The sequence below is a fragment of the Felis catus genome, chromosome C1 (assembly GCF_018350175.1).
Source record: "Felis catus isolate Fca126 chromosome C1, F.catus_Fca126_mat1.0, whole genome shotgun sequence".
Classification (NCBI taxonomy): domain Eukaryota; kingdom Metazoa; phylum Chordata; class Mammalia; order Carnivora; family Felidae; genus Felis; species Felis catus.
The window spans coordinates 17,893,682-17,908,236 of record NC_058375.1 but is presented as its reverse complement, the minus strand read 5'-3'; the positions used below and the strand labels follow the sequence as shown (position 1 = coordinate 17,908,236).

The 14,555-nt window shown below is 58.3% G+C and overlaps 1 protein-coding gene and 1 long non-coding RNA gene across 5 annotated transcripts in view; one reads left to right on the top strand and one right to left on the bottom strand.

The window, feature by feature from the left end:
- The first annotated feature begins 3,178 nt into the window (after positions 1–3,178).
- MYOM3 (myomesin 3) overlaps positions 3,179–14,555 on the top strand; it is a 49,190-nt gene continuing 37,813 nt past the window's right edge. Inside the window, exons 1-6 of one of the 4 annotated variants that reach the window (XM_045035287.1) lie at positions 3,179–3,690; positions 7,241–7,422; positions 8,154–8,234; positions 8,826–8,985; positions 9,731–9,888; positions 14,033–14,128. In XM_045035287.1, the coding sequence (XP_044891222.1) occupies positions 7,259–7,422; positions 8,154–8,234; positions 8,826–8,985; positions 9,731–9,888; positions 14,033–14,128 (659 nt within the window). In that variant the 5' untranslated portion in view covers positions 3,179–3,690; positions 7,241–7,258. Of the gene's footprint in view, positions 3,691–7,240; positions 7,423–8,153; positions 8,235–8,825; positions 8,986–9,730; positions 9,889–10,717; positions 11,735–14,032; positions 14,129–14,496; positions 14,549–14,555 lie in introns of those variants that run through there. The other 3 variants (XM_003989727.6, XM_019836393.3, XM_023258312.2) reach the window with 3 other exon arrangements.
- On the bottom strand, positions 13,118–14,555 carry LOC123379513. Its single transcript, XR_006583999.1, has 2 exons — positions 14,214–14,555; positions 13,118–13,421 (listed from the first exon to the last, which is right to left on the bottom strand). It is a non-coding gene; the product is annotated as an uncharacterized LOC123379513 (long non-coding RNA).

The window sequence follows — 14,555 nt, the reverse complement described above, 5'->3', positions numbered from 1 at the left end:
CAAGTCTGCTTTCTGTCCCTTGAGGTGAACTTGACCAAAGGTTGACTCTCTTCACCTTGTTCAGTAATGAGAAACAGCTTGACTGTTCTCACCAGGTAAGAGGGTTGAGGAGTCACAGAGATGATTTTTTTAGGCCGTAAACACCTCTTCTGACTCACCGGGCTGCAGAGGTCTCTAAGCAACTCAGGGTGACAGACAGATGTCCCAACTACTCCCTGACTCTCGGAGGGTGGCGTCTGAGTGCCTGAGGAGAGAGATGAATGGCTCTGAGCCCTGTGACCCTCCTCAGGACGCCCTGTCCCCACTGAGGGACAGGCACCAGGTCTCTGGTCTCCCAAGCAGGCAGCCCAGACCTGCAGATAGGGCTGGAAGCAGCTAGAAGGCAGAGTGTCTGAGGCCCCCTGGAGCTGGGATGAGGCACTGGCATCCCTGAGTGTCCTAGGCCCTGACCCCATTACCAGGACTCCCCATAGCCTGGCCCCATCTAGCCCAGTGTTCACAGCAGAGCCCGGCCCAGGAGTAAACACAGCTTCCCCGGCCCCACCCCAGCCCTGCTAAATCCACCGCTCCTGGGGCATCTATTTCTAATAAACACCTTCGGCGATTCCTCTCGGGCAGGTGGAGGGAACAATGCCCTCACACCACCAGTTTCCCTGTCCACAGCCTCAAATCACCTCCCTGGAGTCACCCATCCCCTGGGTGGGGGTGGGGGTCCAGGCTACTCGGGTAGCACATGCACCTGTGAAGTCCGCAGACCTCTGGCCTCTCAAGGCCCCCGGCCCCAGGAACATACAGGGGTTGCCTGAGTCTCCTACCCAGAGAATAGGGCCCCTGGGACTGGACCCCTCTGGGGTCCCCGAGGCTGGATCCCTCTGTGCCCCTCCCAGGTCCGAGCGTCAGCCTGAACAAGGATGTTATGACCACATGTCAGGGCCAAGGCTTGTCCCCTGTCGCTGTCCCCACCCCAGCTTCCAGAAAGTGGGACAGAGACAGGAATGGCCTCACCTGCTGTTGCTGGTGGGTCACAGCCCTGAGACCCTAGCCCCCTGCTCAGCCCCTGGGCTGCTTGAGCCCGTTTTCCTTTCCCACTCTAAGGAGGAAGCGGCATAAGGAAGATACGCTTAGACCGAAAGTATGACAAGAACAGTACCTGGAATTAACTGGGGGGGGTGGGGGGGTGGGGAGGAGAACAACAGAGGGAGGGATGGGAGACACGCAGGCAGAAAGGAGGTGGTGAGAGAAAGCATGGGGCCAGACAGCACTCTGCTTGGCCACCAGGTGAAGCCATCCCCCTAAAAACCACAGTTTGGCTGTGGTCTGAAAAAGTGCTATGGAAGTTCAGGGTGGCTGCTGAGTGCATTTAAACAGCTGTCCTTAATGTTCATACATCCGGGGAACGCAAAAAAAGGGGGAAGATGAGAAGGAAATATGGAGGGGCACTGGCCGCCAGCCAGGTACTTTATCGGGCAATGTATGCATTTTAACCTCGTTTGACTCTTACAATCATTCTGCAGGATAAGTATTGCCCAGAGAGGAGGCCAGGGTTCCTCCATGACTGAGTGCAGGTGCCAGAGGTCGGGATTTAAACCAAGGTTTAGGGGCGCCTGGGGGGCTCAGTCGGTTAAGCGTCTGATTTCGGCTCAGGTCATGATCTCACAGCTTGTGAGTTCGAGCCCCGCGTCGGGCTCTGTGCTGACAGCTCAGAGCCTGGAGCCTGCTTCAGATTCTGTGTCTCCCTCTCTCTCTACCCCTCTCCTGCTCATGCTCTGTCTCTCTCTCTCTCTCTCAAAAATAAATAAACATTTTTTTAAATAATAAACAAGCAAACAAACCCAGGTTTATGTAATTCCAAGCCTCACCTCTGCTCAGCCTTGTGACCTGCGGGGTTGGCTGTGTGCACTTCACGGCACATCCGACTCTCCCTGAGGTGACATCCCTGCGAGGGGTGAGGGCATCACTGGGGTGAATGGGAATCCCACACACGGAAGGAGGGTGAGCTCCCACATTCCGACTGCTGTGGAGTTACCAGTGGAGTTCCTGTTTCACAGGCCTCTGTGGGTGCCAGTCACCGTGCTGCCGGCTCCACCTTCCCTACCGGAACCTTCTCAGTCACACTGCAAGGCCAGCATAGTTGACGCCACTGTATAGGCAACAGAACCAGAATGGTTAACTGACTTCCCTAAGGTCCTACAGCCACCTGGTCCACAGGCTGCCTTGGGGGGAAGGGGGTTCCAGGAGCAGTTTAAATGCCTGTCTCCTGCTGGCCTAGAAGCCCACACCGCCCCTGCTCTACGTCCGATTCACTCTCGCACCTCACGGAGAATGTATACATGTGGGTCTTGGGAAGGCCGTCTGAGGTTGACTGAGTACAAGATGGAAGAGAGCCACCAAATGTTCTCCCCGCAAAAGATGCTTTTAACACTGCAGCCAGGGAGGAAGGGGGGACACAGGCATACTTAGAAAGGGGTTTTCAATGTTTTTATTTTTGAAGGAGAGAGAGACAGAGCATGAGCAGGGGAGGAGCAGAGAGAGAGGGAGACATAGAATTTTGAAGCAGGCTCCAGGCTCTGAGCTGTCAGCACAGAGTCCGACGCGGGGCTCGAACTCATAGACTGCGAGATCATGACCTGAGCTGAAGTTGGATGCTTAACCAACTGAGCCACCCAGGTGCCCCCACCCCGCCCTGAGGTCCCGGGAGGAGGCCGGGGTGGGAAACTGTGCTCTCTGGACCGGAGCCGGCACCCGCTTCCTCAAACCTGCTTAACCCCTGAGACCTGGCTCGGGTGTACCTTCCCGATTCACCCCCTGCTCTAACTGCCTGTCTCCCCGCCTAGATTAAATTTCCCTCCCATTCCTTCACATCATGGGTGTTGTTCCCTCCTGCCTGGCGAAGGGTGGGTGTGAATGAACGTGGGGGAAAGAACCGAGGTACGGGAGGGGTGTGCCAAAGGCTGGAAAGACGGGTCCTGTCGTGGCCACTCTGGAAGCCTGAGAGACACGGACGGTGCAGGAAGAGGTAGCTTCCCCCTCCTCTCCCTCCCGGGCCTTGCCCCATCCCCGCTGACCGTGGCTGGGCAGGGCTGGGCCAGTAGCTGCTGGCATGAGAGGCCACATGCCTCCATTCTGGCCAGTGATAACGTACAAGCTCGAAACACCCACTTCAGGTCACATTCCTTCCACTGTCTTCATGACTGGTGTCCAGTCTCACCGTGTCCACTTTTCCCAGGGGGATCAGATCGGAGAAGCTGGGGGTCTTCCCCCAGTCGGAGGCACCAGTCGGAGCCCCCAGCAGCCCCACCCCTTATCTGCTTTTCCCGTGACCAGGCCAGAGCTGTTACCTTCTTTCTACCGCACTTAGGGGGTGGGGGCTAGAACTGGGCAGAAGGGATCTCGCAGAGGGCAGGAGCTGTGTGCGGAGGCTGGGGTGGGGGTGGGGACAGCTCCACCTGTTGCTGCCGCCTGAGCAGCGCTGGCCTGATGGGACGGCCCCTCCTCTCTGTGGCCCCCCCCCCATAGTTCCCATCCATTGTCATCAACTGTCTCAGCACTGCTATATTTAAGGCCCATGCAGGCTCCAGGATCACATTCTTCTTCCAGTCCCCGCTGAGCCCGGGGCAAGAAGGAACCGAGGTCCCTCTCATCCTCTGGAATCTTCTCGCCAGAGACGCCTAAGTGGGCACAGCTGCTTCTGTGAGTTACCTCCAGGGATCAGAGGTGGGGAGGGACGCCTTCAGAAAGTAAGACCCTCAGCTTTCCATTAGCAAGTGGGGTGTGTGTGTGTGTGTGTGTGTGTTGGGAAAGGACCCTGGAGGGTTTGGAAAGTACACACGTACGTAGGCAGCACTCCGAGTAAAAATGGGAGGGGATTCTGGAGACCCCTGCCCCCTCTCACTGTCCTGCGTGGCCCTCGGTCCTCTGGCCTGAGCCCTCTGTGATGTGAAAGCCGTAAAAGAGACCATCGCGGGGGCCTGACAAGTGGAAGGGGCCGGGCGCGCTGGCAGGTCCCGCGAAGCCGGAGCAGCGCTGGCGGAGGCCTGCTTGGCCCACCGGGCGGGCAGGGAAAGGGAGTAAGCCCTCAAGGCCCGAATTTCAGGGCCAGGAGGGCACGTGTCCAGCCTGGGCTCCCTGGCAGGAGCCCGAGGCCCAGACAGGGAAGGGGTGGCCCCAGCTACTCAGTGGCAGGGTCAGAATTCTGGACTCGGGAGCTGGTGGAGCACGGCCCACTCAGAGGACCCAGCTTTCTGCCATCAGGTTCCGTGAGTCCCTCGGCCCCTCTGTGTCCTTCTCTTTCCCTCCTGAGAAAGGGGCAGAGGCCGCATTGCCTGACAGATGGCCTGGAGGGAAAGCAGACGGGGGCTCGGGAGAAAAGGGGAGGCCGTGCTACGGGACCAAGAGCCCAGGCCTTGCGCCCCTGGGGGAGGGCGGGGTGGGGGTGGGGGTTCCCTGCGGGCCCACACCCCGCCGACTGCCCTCCCACTGCTTCTTAATCCCAAGCCTCAGTCAGTGCTTTAAAAAGAACTGATGCCTCATCCACTAAAGCCGGGGGGTCTGGTTGCGGGAGGCCCAGGAGGTCAAGGATGAGTGCCAGTCACACACACACACACACACACACACACACACACGCACACCCCTGCACGGTGCTAATCAGGAACAGAGCATCCGAGGAAGGGAGCCAGCAGCTGATGCCAGGGAACGTTCCTCAGCTGCTAGGGCCAGGGCCACGGTGTCCCAGAAAAGCTGGTGGTGGCGGGGGGGGGGGGGGGGAGTGCGGGGGGGAGGGTGTCCCGCCTCGGGTGGTACCCAGAGCTCTCCTCTGGGGCTGTGAGGAAGGAGGGGCAGAACGAGCAGGGCCAGCCATCCTCTGGGTGCCAGCAGACCCTTTTCCTCAGGAGGGGCCAGATGGGAAGCTGAAGGGGTGACGGTCCCGTGACGTCCTGCTGAGGCCACCTGCAGAAGGCCAAGGAAGTTTCGGTGCGGCCCTTGGTCCTGACTGACATTCTGCAGTAATCCAGACACTGAAAGGGAGCAAGCTTTTCAGAACTAGAGGAGTAAAGGTCCACTAAGATCGCCCCTCAGCAGCCTGAGCCCCCCTGACTCCCCATAACCGGCCCCTCAGGCCACGGAGCTCCGATGAGGCCGGCGGCCCATCTCCCGGGTCATGGACCTAGAGAAGTGGTCTCCCAGGCGCCATGTTCCCACCCAGGTCAGAATCCGGCATACACACACATTCCTGCCGGGAGGCCCCCCGGGGAGGCTGGAGCCACGGGTGACTTCAGGCCTAAGCCCGGCAAGGACCCTCCCAGGTCAGTGGCCTGCCCACCAGAATTCCCACCTGGAGGAGGTAGGGAAGGCACCAGGGATTCCGCCAAGCATCCTAGAGCTTCAGCATCAGAGGGGCCCTCAGAGACCCAGAGACCCGGTGGTGACACCGAGGCCCGGATCTGGGAGAGAACTTGGCGCGAGAATCCAAAACCAGCTCGCTCATGGGCCTCCTGCTCTCCCTGCCTGCCTCTCCATACCCATGGATTCACTCCCTGATCCCACAGGTTCCTCCACACCGATATGATCCAACCCTACCGGCCACCACCTGTGGCCCAGACCTGAGCCTCGAGAATGCAAAAGGGGGATCCCTCGGTTGTGATCCCCTTACAAGAAGAAAGGCCGTGCGGCCCGCTGTGTCCCCTGCCACAGCCAAGGCCTGGCCTTGAGTAGACACGTGACATAGAGGTCAAGAGAGCTCAGAGTTGGGTGCCAGTCATGGCCCCACCACCAGCTGGGTGACCTTGAGCAAGCACTTTCCCTCCTCATCTGTAAAATGGGGTAATAATGCAGGGCGCCTGGGTGGCTCAGTCGGTTGAGCATCAGACTTCGGCTCAGGTCATGATCTCGCGGTTGACGAATTCGAGCCCCACGTGCTGACAGCTCAGAGCCTGGAGCCTGCTTCGGATTCTGGGTCTCCTTCTCTCTCTCTGCCCCACCCCTGCTCACGCTCTGTCTCTCACTGTCTCAAAAATAAATATAAACGTTAAAAAAGTTATTTTAAAAAATGGGGTGACAATGGGACAGCACACAGTAAACACTGTGTCACTTTTTTTTGCTTAATGTTTATTTTGAGAGAGAGAGAGAGAGAGAGAGGGAGTGCGCACGGGCAAGCAGAGGAAGGGCAGAGAGAGAGGGAGAAAAAGAATCCCAAGCAGGCTCTGCACTGTCAGCGCAGAACTTGACCCGGGCTTGATCTCACGAACCAAGAGATCGTGACCTGAGCCGAGATCAAGAGTTGGAGGCTTAACCCACTGAGCCACCCAGGCGCCTCTCACTGTTACTACTTTTAATTCACTTATAATCTTGTTGAAGAGTCAAGATGTATAAATAGGAAGTCATTAAATAGGAGGAGGAGGCATCTTTGAATCAGAGCTGAACTGGAGTGGAGATAGAAAAGCATAACAAGGATTAGAGTAGGGAAAATTCTAGGTGGCCTATAGTTTTTCAGCAGGGATTCTTAGAAAACTAATGCTGATGTCTAACATGTACATGGGAATTACTACGCTCCAAGCACTCATCCAACCTTGACAACCACCCCGGGAGGCCAGTCGACCCATTTTCCAGATGAGAAAACCACGTCACGCAGTCTCACCCAAGGGGACACACTTGGAAACTGGCATGAGAAGCGGGACTGCGCCCCAGAGTTTCCGCGCGCGACCAATGTGCCAATGGAAGCATTTTCCACTTGGGCTGTGAAGCCTGAGTGGGGCTAGGAAGGCCAGGAGGAAGAGGTTTCTCCAAGAGAGGCCAGGCCGCCAGTGCAGGCAAAGTGGGGCTGAGCGGGCACAGGCAGGAAGCGTGAGGACATCTGCCCATCTTGAGTCATAGCACAGCCCTCAGACATCACAGTGTCCGATCGCTCATCACCTGAGAAACTGAGGCCCAGAGAAGGGAGGGCTCGGCGCAGGTCACGGGAGAGACTAAGGCTGGGCTGCAGCTAGAAGCCAGGGGCTGCTCGCGACGCGGGGCTGCACTCGCTCAGCTGCACGCGGGACGTTAGGCAGGCTCAGGGTGCGAAGCCTGCCGCTGTCCCGTTAGCCAGGTCCCTGCCCCGCCCCGGCCTCCATGCCCTGCTCTGCCCACTGGAGCATGAACGCCCACCCCACAAACCACCCCCCCCCCAGGGATGCTGGGACGACCACATGGGGAAGGGACGGGCGGATGCCTGGTGGTGTGACCGCGCACCTTGGCTCCACAGGTTGTTGCTCTCGCAGCCATGACTCTGCCCCACAGCCCCGGAAATGTGGGGGAGCCCCGGCCCCCCCAGGCCGTGGAGGTCGTCCACCGGCTGGAGCACCGCCAGGAGGAGGCGCACAAGGAGGAGCGGCAGCACCACCTACACATGGGTTCCTCAGTGCGGAGGAGAACCTTCCGCACCAGGTGGGATCATCTGGGACCCCACCCCAGCCATTGCCCTACCCGCTAGGGGTCCCCAGTCTGAGGGGGGGGGGCACAGCCCTGCTTTATGGAGATGCCAGTCTGAGGGGGGAGGTACAGCACTGCCTTTTAGAGATCCCAGTCTGAGGGGGGAGGCACAGCCCCTGCTTTATGCAGATCCCAGTCTGAGAGGGGGGGCACAGCCCTGCTTTATGGAGATGCCAGTCTGAGGGGGGAGGCACAGCCCTGCTTTATGGAGATGCCAGTCTGAGGGGGGAGGCACAGCCCTGCTTTATGGAGATGCCAGTCTGAGGGGGGAGGTACAGCCCTGCCTTTTGGAGATCCCAGTCTGAGGGGGGAGGCACAGCCCCTGCTTTATGCAGATCCCAGTCTGAGGGGGGAGGTACAGCCCCTGCTTTATGGAGATCCCAGTCTGAGGGGAGAGGCACAGCCCTGCTTTATGGAGATGCCAGTCTGAGGGGGGAGGTACAGCCCTGCTTTATGGAGATGCCAGTCTGAGGGGGGAGGCACAGCCCTGCTTTATGGAGATGCCAGTCTGAGGGGGGAGGCACAGCCCTGCTTTGTAGAGATCCGCCAGTGGGGAGGCACAGCCATGCCTGCTAGTGTACTGAGACAGGGGTAGGTAGATGCAGCTCTAATCTCAGGGATGCCCCAGCCAGATCCCCCCCCCAGGCAATCCCACAGGCGCCATTAACTCCCCTTTCCCACGACAGCGAGGAAGAGTTTCAGTTCACCGCCGCAGACTACGCCCTCGCAGCAGCCCTGGCTCTGACAGCCTCCTCAGAGACATCTTGGTAAGTCAGGTGACCTTTGCGGCGAACACTGGGCTGAGAATGGGCCATCCTGGCCAGTCCCCTGCCTCCACTACACTGCCACACTGGACTTAAAGAATCTGCCCAAAGTTCCACATCTAGTGCAAGAGCTCAGACCACACTCCGCATGGGTCCACAGGCAGTAGTGAGGGACCATCCCCAGTGGAGAGGGTGGGGGTCCCCACTTCACCACGAGGCTTCACCTGAGAGCAGCGGGAGGCTGTCCTGGGCCAGAAGGCCTGGGTCCTGGTGCTGGCCGAGTCACCAAGTCTCAGGTCCCTGCTCTGTAAAATAGGGGGACTATTCCTGCCCACTTGGTCGTCGTGAAGACAAAAGGAACAAAAATTTGTGAAAGAGCCTTGTCAACGGTATCCATAGTACTTATTATGCACCTACTGTAAGCAGGGCCCATTTCGGGTATTTTGGGGGCAAGAGAGGATTAAAAGCCGCCCTTGTCCTCAAGAAGCTTAAAGAGTAGCTGGTGATGCCGGGTGTGGGGGAGGACGGGTGGCCCTGGCTGGGGTGCCCCCACGAACCCTGGGCCCTCGGCCCCTGATGGCCTCTGCCACACAGGGAGGCCCAGCTGAGGCGCCAGACCTCTGCGGTGGAGCTGGAGGAGCGAGGGCAGAAGCGGGTGGGCTTCGGCAATGACTGGGAGAGGACGGAGATCGCCTTCCTTCGGACCCAGTGGCTGCTGCGCCAGAGACGTGACCGAAAGGCACTGAGACGACGGGTGAGGAGTCCTGGGACCTGCACCCCATCACGGGCCGCCCACCTCATCTACCCCTTCTCCAGAGGCAGCTGAACATTCAGGAAAGAGTCCAGGCCCTGGTCTTGGACCCAGTTTGAATCCCGGCGTCCCAGCCCTCCAGCTGTGTGACCCTGGGCAAGCAACTTCCCCTCGCTGAGCCTCGGTTTTCTCATCCGTGAAACGGATGTATGTGGTGTATCAACTCTCGGGGTGGGGGTGGCCATTGAACAAGACTAAGCTTGTCCAGTGACCTTGCCAGTGCCAAGAACACAGAGGAGCCTCGGGACACACTATTCCTGACAAACATCAGGGAGCTGAAGCCACTCTCCGTGCCCCCTCCCCAGGGCAAGAGAGCCACAGCTAATACATACATGGGCTTTCTCCGTGCCCATGTTTTTTCACGTAGTAGCTCATTTCATCCTCACTACCACCCCACAGAAAGGTGGGGGGATATTGTTATCATCCCCATTTGACAGATGAGTAAACTGAGGACTTGCCTATGGTCTCACAGGTAGGAAGTGGCAGAATCTGGCCTTGACCCCAGGCCAGCTGTTCCAAGGCCCCTGCCCTCTGTGCCACCTTGCCTCTCAGCTGCCTGTGCCTGGGGGGCTCCAGTCCACGTGGGTGTGACTCCAGAGCCTGAGTGTCAGGGGGAAAGGTGACAGCAAAGATGGGGGAGATGTGATCCCCTGGCTCATGGGAGTCACAGATCCCTTCCCGCCTCCAGACGGAGGAGAAGGTCCGGGAGGCCAAGGAGCTGAGAGAGCTGTGTTCCGGCCGGGGGCCCTGGTTCTGGATCCCTCTGCGCTCCCATGCCGTCTGGGAGCACACCACAGTTCTGCTGACCTGCACTGTCCAGGCCTCGCCTCCACCCCAGGTCACCTGGTAAGCCACCGGGGCAGGAGAGAAGGGGTCCTCACCCTGCCCCCGTGCTCCGAGCCTCCAGGGCTAAACGAGCGAGCGTGAGTTCTTTACAGCCCAGCACCTCTCTCCCAGGAGCGAACTTCCTCCCCCAGAACTTCTTGCTGCCTGAGAAGAACCCAGCCCCACAGACCCTGAGCTCTACTCACCCCCCAGAGAGCAGCAGCTGCTGGGAGGCTCAGGCCGAGTTATTCTTAGCCTCCTCCCAGCCAGCCTGGGGCAGGAAGACTGGGCCACCGGGGAGCCAGCACTTGTAAAAATATGATTCTGGTGGCATGAGAAGGCAGCTGCTCTAAGCTGGGCGTCTCGAGGGTAGGAGGATGATGGCAGGAGGCAGGGCAGGGGGCAGAGGAGCAGGAGGGGAGGCGGGGAGGGCAGCCCCCCCCACCCCCACCCCAGGAGCTCAGACCTGGAGTGAGAGCCCTGTGTCCAGACCCAGCTCTCTCTACTAACTCAGTGGGTGGTCTCGGTCACACCACAACCTCTCTGGGCCTGCTTCAGTTTCCTGTTCTGTAAAATGGGTTGAAGGCCTCCTGCCCAGCCTGCATGTGGTGAGGATCTAATGCCACAGCTACGTGGAAGCCCTCAGAACTTGAAAGGTGCTGGGAAGGCAGAAGATGCCCTTCCTGGGACTGTAACCATAGCAGAGCTACAGTCTAGGCCTTGCAGGCAGAGGGAGGGGCGGGGAGGTGGGAGGTGTCCTCGGACTGGGCGTGGCGGAGGCGGAGGTGGGCGTGGCGGAGGCGGAGGTGGGCGTGGCAGCTTGGGGGCCCTCAGTCCTAACCAGAGGGATCATTCACGCAGCTGAGCCAGTGTTTACTGAGCTCCCCCTGGGTTTTTCGGCAGGGAGTCAGACATTCTGGGGGAGAAGGAAAGGATTTCAACCAATAGTTACCAGGAGCATAATCTGCCCCAGGCCAAACCACACACAGTCTTCCCTCAAAGAACTTTCAGCCCAGAAGAGAAATGTCAACTCAGAGAGAAGTGCATTCACGGGTGTAATTTGAAATAAGAGTAAAGATAAAGGTGATGAAGTGGCTGCCTCCCCCATCCCCCCTCCTCCTGAGGATCCGGGAAGTCTTCTCAGAGGAGGCAACACATAAGCCAGACCTTGAGGGTGAATACCCCGTGGTCTAGTAGGAGAGAGGGGATAAGCACACAAATGACAGGGATCACAAAGGAAACAGCAACATCTTATACTTGAACCCATTTTTACTGACCCAGCACTTTCTTCTCGTTTGAGCCCTGTGGCCACCCATGGCTCAGAGAGGTAATGTGACTTGTCTACTCCTAAGGTCACACAGCCAGTTTAAGTCAGAATTCAAACTCAGATCTCCTCCCAGCCTCCTCCCAGTCGGCTTAGAGAGGAGGAAAGTCATCCTTGCGATTGTTATTTTCCCTTGAAGCACAAATAATTCCTCGGAAGTCAGAGAAATGGAAAGCCCTCGGGCCAGGACCAATCAAGAAAGGCGTTAAGGGAGTTGGCATCGGGGCTGGTCATGGCCAGATGACGTTCATTCAAAAAAGTGTGCCAGGGGCTAGAATTCGTGTTGAGTGCTGGATTTCTGTGGGGACCGAGGCAGTCCCTGCCTGTAAGTGGCTGGTCAGGTAGGAGGACGGCTCCCGCCAGCTGGCCTGGGCTAAGGAGGGGGTGGGGGGGTTCAGTACCTCAGCTGTCCTGCCTGGCAGCCAAGCCCTGCCCTGCCCTGGCACTTAGGCCCATATCTAAGGCATTCCGTGGGAGCTTCTCAGGAAAGGGACTCATTTCCACCCCTGCCAGCAATGTTGCCACAACAGGGAGCTGAGCGTGGTAAGTGCTGGAAGCAAGGCCAGGCCCACCTCCAGCAGGAGGGACTCGGGTGGCCCCTGGTGCTCCTGGTTTGGGGGGGTCTGGTTTTTCATCATCGATCACTTTGGGCAGGGCCACTCACTGTCCTGGGACTGGCCTCCGGGGCTCCGTCCAGGCCCCGGCAGACACCCAGCCCCCAGCTCAAGAGGAAGATCCTGGCACACCGGGTTGGTCAGGCAAGTACATTCATTCAGCAATCATTGAGCACTTCCTGAATGCAGGGGCACCAGCAGGACAAGTTAGGCAAAGCCCAGTCTAGCCATGTTAACTCTGCAGACATGGGCCCTGGCCATGATTCTATCTGATACCAGACTCCGTCTCCCAGGCCAAGCAAGCAGCCTTAAAAAGTAAAATCCAATACCAAAATATGCGAAGAAAGAACATTTAGAGAAAGAATAAAAATCTCGCTCTTTTATGAGGGCCTCTCTGAGCCAGGCTCCGGGCTGGGCGCCTGGCCTCTGTTGTCTCACTTAATGCTGTTTGATGACTGGCTGCCATTTACAGTGAGATCTGCACAGCCCATGCCTTCGAGGGCCTGTTGTTCAGGCAGGAGCCCAGAGCCCAGAGAGGGCAAGATGAGCGCTGAGGTCTCTGGCTGTCCAGGCCTTGCCCAGAGCTGCAGCTGCTGCTTTTTTTTTTTCTGGGAAAGATGGAAGCTGGCCGGGCCGAGGTGTCTGGAAAGTTCCTGATAGGTGGGGGTGGGCGAACCTGACTTTGGCCCTCAGGCTTAGGAGAGGTGGAAAAAGATTGGGTACCGAGATTAGGCACTGCTCTCCCCAAAGGAAACTTAGTTGGGCTCCTTTCAGAAGAGGGTGCAGCCCAGGGGCTGTGTGATGGGGTGTGGGTGTGGCACTGTTTGGTTGCCATGGGCACAAACAGGGTGCAGGGGGGTAGCCAGGTCCCAGGAAGGCGTCGGGCTGTGGCCGGGGCGCCCTCTCTCGGCTTCAGCCTGCTCTTCAAGCTCAACCACCACGGGGGCTGACTGTCCATGCAGCAGCCTCTTGACCCAGAGACCCAGAGAGGGAGACTGACTTGCCCAAGGTCACACAGCCAGCTGTGTCAAGAACCCAGGCCTCCCAGCCTTCACAGACTTTCACGTGCCAGCCCTGACCCCTTAGGCCTCCAAACCCCGGCAACGGGCTGTGGACAGAGGCGAGGCCACCTCACGGTCCAGTGCCCACAGCAGGGAGAACAAGACACCAGAGTCCACAGAAAACATAGGGCCGTGTCCAGGGTGCAGTGGGCTGGGGCAATCCGCTGGGCCACCCTTGGCAGTCACGTGGGGAGTGGAAAGAATACTTCTGGCCTGGGCCCCACCCCAGAAATTCTGACTCCAGAGTGATCTGAGATGCAGCCTGGGCACGGAGATTTTTTTTTTAACGGCTGACATAAGATAAGAAGTTTATTTTTCTTTCACCTGCGAGCCTGATGTAGACAGGGTGGGGCGGCCATGGCGACTTTGCTCACAGATCCCTCAGGGACTCCGGCAGCCCCAGTCTTGTCTTTCCCGGTGTGAGATGCCGGCCACCTGGGCCACGTTCTTGGCGTAGGACGGAGGGGGAAATGACAGAAAAGGGGACAAAGCGTCATCGATAGCAGCCTTGTGACACTTGTACTGCCTTTACAGGACTTAGTCACATGGCCACACCTAGTAGAAAGAGAGGGTAGGAAATATGTCACACCCTGGGTGGCCCAGTGATGAATCCTGTTCCTTTAGAATAAGGGGGAACGGCTATTGGGGACCAATGAGCAGCTCCTGATACGAATTCCCAAAGCCTCGTGTTCAGAAACTGGGCATGGAGATTTTCAAAGCTCTCTCCCGTGATTATAATGACCGCCAAGTACAGAACTGCCATCCTGAGAGGTTGATGAGGGAGGCAGAAATGGGGGCACTTCCCTTGGCAACACCCTCCGAGAGGAGGAAAAAGCTGGGCCCAGGTCCCCGGGGGTACCTCTGGTAGGGGAAGGGGCAGCTACCCCTAATTACAGGTTCCCTCTTCTCTGCTTCCCAGGAGCATCTACAGTACCCAGGGCCCAGGAGAAAAGCTTTATACATCTTCTCCCTTTTGAGGGTCAGTGCGCTCATTACTCCCATTTCACAGATGAGGACAACTGAGGTTCCGTGCAGGGAAAGTGCTGCCTCGGGTCACATAAGCAAGTAAAGAGCACAAAGCTGAGGTTGGAATCCAGGTCTGAGAGGCTCCAGATCCTTCCCGCTCAGAGCCACCCAGCCTGCCACAGACCACCGTGTCTCCACAGGTACAAAAACGACATGCGAATCGATCCCCGCCTCTTCCCCGCCGGAAAGTACCGAATCACCAACAACTATGGGCTGCTGACGCTGGAGATCAGGAGGTGAGACTGTGAGCTCTAGAGAGCCCCATGACCCCCAGACCCCACCAGCACCGAAGCCAGAGCAGGATTTCTGAGTCGGCCTCACCTTCGGAAGAATCTGGGGTGCTTACGAAAACCCTGATTCGCGGGAGGGACCCTCCTCTTGCCTCCCAGGAGGCAGATTAAGGACGTCTTAATCTGGAGCGGGGCCTGGGGATTGGTATTTGGCAGACAGTCCCGCGTGATTCTGATGCCTGGAATACACGAGAAGTAACGTGGAGTCAGGGGCCAGCCGGAAGGACTGAGTGGGGCGCTCCTCGCTGGAGGAGGGAAATCACACGACCCCGCACGCACGCACGTGCACGCGCACGCGCACGCACGCACGCGCACGCGCACGCACGAGTACAAGAGGAAGCAGTTAGGTGGGCCGATCAGAAGATGGTGAGCC